Below are 6,054 nucleotides of genomic sequence, written 5' to 3'. Positions count from 1 at the left end.
CGCGCAGGCCCAGCGGCCACGGCTCACGGGCCCAGCCGCTCCGCGGCATGTGGGATCTTCCCGGACCGGGGCACGAACCCGTGTCCCCTGCATCGGCAGGCGGACTCTCAACCACTGCGCCACCAGGGAAGCCCATACGTATTCATTTTTTTCACATTGTGGTAAAATTCACATAACATAAAATTTACCATCATAATCATTTTTAAGCGTACAGCTCAGTGGTATCAAGTACGTCCACACTGTTGTGCAACCATCGCCACCATCCATCTCCAGAACTCTTTTTCATCTTCCCAGCCTGAAACTCTGTCCCCACTAAACAATAACTCTCCGTTCCCCCCTCACCCTCAACCATTATCTCTATGAATCTGACCACTCTAGATCATATAAGTGGAATCATATACCACTTGTCTTTTTATAACTGGCTTATTTCACTTAGCATAATGTCCTCAAGTTCATCCATGTTGCAGTATGTTTCAGAATGTCCTTCCTTTTCAAGGCAGAAAAATATTCCATTGCATGGATGGACCACATTTTGTTTACCCATCCATCCGTCAACAGACACTGGGTTGCTTCTACCTTTGAACATGGGTATACCAATATATCTTCGAGACCCTGCTTTCAACTCTTTTGTGTATTTACTCAGAAGCGGGATTGCTGGATCATATTATAATTCCATGTTTAATCATCTGAGGACCTGCCATACTGTTTTCCACAGTGGCTGCACCACTTTACATCTCCACCAACAGTGCAGAAGGGTTCCAATTTCTCCACATCCTCCTTAACAGCTGTTGTTTGTTTCGTTTTGTTTTGCGGCATCCACCCTAACGGGTGCGATGTACTAGTTTTTCAGCATGTTACAAATGTGGGAAATCCAGGACCCCCCACCCCACCTCACCCCTCCAGACCCTCAATGCCCACTCACTGGTGTTCTCGGATTCCGCTTTGAGACTGCTCCGGCCACTGAGGCTTCCACTTCGGCTGTAAAGGCCCCGGGCTGGGCGGCTCAGGAAGGGGGTGCGGCTCTCAGGGGTCCCAGGCACCCCCACTGAAGGTGAGGGGTTCCAAGGGATGGTCTCTGGAAGGTCTCTGCAGCCCACTACACGCACCTCCAGGGTCCCTGAGAGAGGGACAGGCTCATGACGGGGGAGGGGGGGGTCACATCTGGGGCAGGACGAGGGGAAGGGCCTGCAGGTAAAGTGGGCATGTGCAGAAGTGGCCAGCATGCAAGTGGGAGGTGGTGAGGGACTATCAGGGTGAGGCAGGGGGTCTGATGCAGGGATGGCTGTGTCCGGAAGTGAGAAACATGGGACAAGGGGAGGGGTGGGTCAATCTGGGGAGGGGGTCTGGATGCTGGGGTTTAGTGACAGAAGAGAGGTTCAGGGTGTAGGCTGAAGGTCCAGGCGGTGGTGAGCCAGGTAGGACTAGGAGTCCGGGCTTAGATTCGGCAGGCTGATCTGAGGTCTGACACTAGGGCTGGGGTCTATGGTAGGGCTAGTCTGGGGAGGTAGTGGCTGAGGGACCTAAGGAGGGAGGGGCTGGCTAGCCTTGGGGTTGGGGGGACAGAGGTTCAGGGCTGAGGGTTCTGAGAGCAAGGGACTGTGAGTCTGGGCTGGGGGACTCTGGATGGAGAAAAAAGGCAGGGCCATTCGGGGAGGGGTGGCGGAAGTGAGGATGGGGATGGGGGCAAGAGTCCCTCAGAGGGCAAAGCGGGGTGGGAAGTCCAGGGTGCATGCGGCTGTCTGGCATGGGAAATGGGGCCCAGGTCTAGAGGGTTGGGGTGAATGGAGAAGGGAGGGAACAGTGGGATGGGAGTCCAGGATTGGGGAGAGTGGAGATCCTGGTTGGGGGTCTCGGGGCTGGGGGACTCGGAGGGGTCAGGAGTCCAGAGCTGCGGGAGGTAGGGTCTGGACTGTGGGGGGATGTCGGTACCCACCTGTGAGCGGCGCGGGCTTGCACAGGGTGCTATACTGCATGGCGGGGAAGGGCCCGGCCAGGCGGGCACTGAAGGCTGAGGATGAGGCCGCAGCAAGCTCCTCGCGCAGCAGCTGCCCCTTCGGGTGGTCAGCGGGCAGCTCCCCGAGCCGCCGCTCCAGCGCCTCCCGAAGCAACCCCAGCTTCTGGTTGGACTCCGTCAGCTTCTCCTGCGCCTGCAGTGGGAGGAGCCTGGCCGGGCTGGGGGCGGGATCTGGCATGCCCCTCCCCAAGTGCAGACCCAGGCCCCTCCCCCAGACTGGCTAAGTCCTACCTGGAGCTCCTCCCTGGAAGCCCAAGCCCTCAGCCATTTGGGTCCTACCCCTGGGCTCCCTGAAAATGAGGTCCCACCCCTCGCTGAAGCCCCACCCCTCTGGGTCGACACCGCGTCCCTCACCTCGCCGACGGCCTTGCGGTCTGGCGCTTTGGCAGCGCTGAGCAGGCGCAGCACGTTCTTGGCGCCCTCCGCCACTGCGTGCTCGACTCGGAAGTGGTGCCGCAGCTCCTCGATGCGCAGCTCCACGGCCCCCAGGTCCGGACTCCCTGTGGGTGTGGGACACGAGGCACTGAGGCTAGCCTGGGCCCAGGTCCAACCAGCCCGGTCCCAGACACGCAGCCATCTGCAGGAACAAGCACTGGCCACAGACAGATGGCCATCAATATGCATCACTTTCTCCCAAGGTGGGGGGTCATGGTGACACAGTCACACTGTCACCCACAGGCAGACGGCCACACTTCCACCCAGATGCTGTCCCTCTTTCATCCAGACACTCTCACGCCCACATGGACGGTCCCAGGGATGTAGTTAAGCTGTCACCCGGGGACAGTCATATATACAGGCACACCATTAACAAAGTCTTAGGAACAGATACATTATCAGGGTCCCACTTCATCCCCAGGGACTGTCGCAGGGATACCATGGCAACTGGATAGGATATAGTCACACAGACACAGGGACACTTAAAAAAAAAATAGTAACTTTTATTCATTGCTAATGGGAATACAAGTGGCTTTCCAATGGAGGCAGTTTGGCCATTTCCATCAGAATCACAAATGTATTTACCCTTTGATTCAGCAATCCCAGTTCAGGGACTTTATCCCATAAAAAACACCTCTGCAGGGATTTCCCTGGAGGTGCAGTGGTTAAGAATCCGCCTGCCGAAGCAGGAGACACGGGTTCGAGCCCTGATCCGGGAAGATCCCACATGCCGCGGAGCAACTAAGCCCGTGCACCACAACTACGGAGTCTGCACTCTAGAGCCCACGAGCCACAACTACTAAAGCCCATGCTCCGCAAAAAGAGAAGCCACCGCAATGAGAAGCCCAAGCACCACAATGGAGAGTAGCCCCCGCTCACCACAACTAGAGAAAGCCCGTGCGCAGCAACGAAGACCCAATGCAGCCAAAAATAAATAAATAAATAAATTTATTCAAAAAAAAAAAAACAAAACACCTCTACACGGTTATTCACAGCCTTCCTTCTAAGAGCAAAAGATTGGAAACAACCTCATTTCCTCCAGGAGGGGTCTGGATAAATGCATAGTGACCACCCAGCCCATGAAATACAATGTAGTTGGGAGAACAGGGACAGTGCCACACAGACATCATCACACTGTCACTCACAGGGTGACAGTGGCATTATCACTTTGTCACCAGTGTAGGCACTGGAACACACACCCCCCACACGCTGAGGAACACACACTCTCACAAAGATGCCATCACACTGCCACATAGGGACACTGTCACAGTGGTGAGGCGATTACATAGATATATGCCTTGTCAACCCCCAGCAAAGGGACACAGTCACAGGGGCAGAGGGAAATGGTCACAAAACATAAATACCCTTATAGGACACAGTCACAGAGTGGCAAAACTCCCGGGGCTCTATCTCCAGCCCAGCGAGAATCAGAGGAACACAATCACACCGCCACATGGATAAGGCACAGGGACAAGTAAAGAAATGCCGTCACACTGTCACATAGGCAGGGCAGCATCACCGACACCCAGAGACACAGAGACCCAATGGCACGGGGACAGGCACAAGGATACACTGTCACCCAGGTGCAGGAAACTTGTCACTCAGAGAAACAAGGTCACGGTCACCCTTATCCAAGGCTGTAGATTCCAAGGACGGTCTCGCTGTCCTGCACAACGACCTAGACTCAGACTCGGGCACTCAGACAGTCACAGTCACCCACAGCTGTGTGGCACCCACCGGGACTGCTGTCACATGTGCCCAAACAGTCATCAAGGCTTTTACACTTATGGGGACAAAATCAGGCTGTCACCAAAAGTTACGATGTCACCCAAAAGCACAGGGACATGATCATACCATCACACACTGTCACTGAGAAGCCCACGTAGGCATTCAGAGTACAGACGAACAACCACAGTCACGCTGACACCTCCCTGCTACAAAAACACACACGTCGTCGTCCGAGTTCCAAGCCCTATTGCTATGGACTACATGTCTGTGCCCCTGCAAAATTCATACGTTGAAACCCAACCGCCAATACGATGGTATTAGTCGGTGGGGGTCGCTGGGAGGTGATTAGGTCATAAGGGCAGAGCCCTCATGCATGGGATCAGTGTCCTTATAAAAGGGACCCCAGAGAGCTCCCTTGCCCCTTCTACCAGTGAGGACGCAGTAAGAAAGCAGCTGTCTGTGAATCTGGAAGAGGGCTCTCACCAGACGCTGGATCTGCCGGCGCCTTGACCTTGGACCTCCCAGCCCCCAGAACAGTGAGAAATAAATGTCTGTTGTTTACATGCCCCCACCCCCAGTCTGTGGTATTGTGGTACAGCAGCCCAAAGGCACTAACACCCACCAACAGCTGACACTTACCTCTCATGGTGACACAGAAACTACCATAGTTACAGGGCATGCATACAACCTCTGGTCCCCGTGGGCAGCATCACTGACACACATCAGTAGCTGATACACTGACACACATCAGTAGCTGATACACTGACACACATCAGTAGCACAGATAATCTTCTCTGCACACAACACATCAAGACCCTGTCACAAATTCAGGCTAACAATGGGGTTAAGACACCCCCAGGCATTCATGCACTGAGGCACACAAAGAAACACACACACACACCGTGGACACCCACAGTTCTACACCACAGGGGCCAACGTGACAAGGCAACCACCTAGTCCAGGGGTCCGCACATTATTTCCGTAAAGAGCCAAAGGGTAAATATTTTTGGCTTTGTAGACCACACAGGCTCTGTTGCCACTACTTGGCCCTGCTGTCGCAGTGCAAAAGCAGCCTTAAGTGATAGTAAATGAATGGGCGTGGCTGGGTGCCAATAAAATTTTATTTGAAAAAAAAAAAAAAAAAAAAAAAAGGCGGCAGTAGCAGATTTGGTCCAAGAACCGTAGTTTGCCAATACATGATCACATGCAAATCTAAAATGGGAAACTGAGGCCTGGCAAGGGTCAGGAATGGGTTCCAGTCACATGGTGAGTCACAGCACCCACCTCCCTGCCTCAGAAAGGGACCCCTCGCGGGGCTGGGAGCTGAACTCTTCAAGGTGGAATGCAGCTGAGGCTTTTTCAGGGCAAGGGACTCACCTTGGGCCTCGTCTGGGGCCGCCTGGCTCTCCAGCTGGCAGGCCTGCAGCGCCCGGCGGAGCTGCATGCGGATGATGTCAATCTTGGTCTTACTGTCCTGCAGCATCTGCTGGGCCGTCAGCAGCAGCTTCCGGTCCTGGAGGCAGAGATGGGCCATGAGGGAAAGGCTGGGCAGATGAGGGTCTGACCACCAGGCCTGCTGTCCACATCGTGCAGGCCCTGGGTGACCCTGTGACAGAGCATTCACATGTGGGTGTGATAACATGTGCCTCCGTGTGTTCCTGGGTGTTGATGGGAGATGTAGCCCATGGCATTTGAATCCTGGCTCTGCCGCCTAACAGCTGTGTGACTTTGGGCAAGCCACTCAACTACTCTGGGCCTGTTTGCTCACCTGCAGGAAGGGGAGTACTAATAGCACCAACCAACACTGGGCTGCTTCCCTGGTGGCGCAGCGGTTGAGAGTCCGCCTGCCGATGCAGGGGACACGGGTTCGTGCCCCG

The 6,054-nt window shown here is 54.8% G+C and overlaps 1 protein-coding gene across 2 annotated transcripts in view; it reads right to left on the bottom strand.

The window, feature by feature from the left end:
• PKN1 (protein kinase N1) overlaps positions 1-6,054 on the bottom strand; it is a 24,107-nt gene that overhangs the window by 9,726 nt on the left and 8,327 nt on the right. For both annotated transcript variants that reach the window (XM_007129425.4, XM_007129426.4), the window contains 4 exons: positions 5,555-5,690; positions 2,369-2,514; positions 1,934-2,147; positions 923-1,117 (listed from right to left, as the gene is read on the bottom strand). In XM_007129425.4, the coding sequence (XP_007129487.1) occupies positions 923-1,117; positions 1,934-2,147; positions 2,369-2,514; positions 5,555-5,690 (691 nt within the window). The remainder of the gene's footprint in view (positions 1-922; positions 1,118-1,933; positions 2,148-2,368; positions 2,515-5,554; positions 5,691-6,054) is intronic.

Source organism: Physeter macrocephalus, unplaced genomic scaffold (genome assembly GCF_002837175.3).
Source record: "Physeter macrocephalus isolate SW-GA unplaced genomic scaffold, ASM283717v5 random_169, whole genome shotgun sequence".
NCBI lineage: Eukaryota > Metazoa > Chordata > Mammalia > Artiodactyla > Physeteridae > Physeter > Physeter macrocephalus.
The sequence above is the reverse complement of the archived record's forward strand: the minus strand, read 5'-3'. Positions and strand labels throughout refer to the sequence as shown.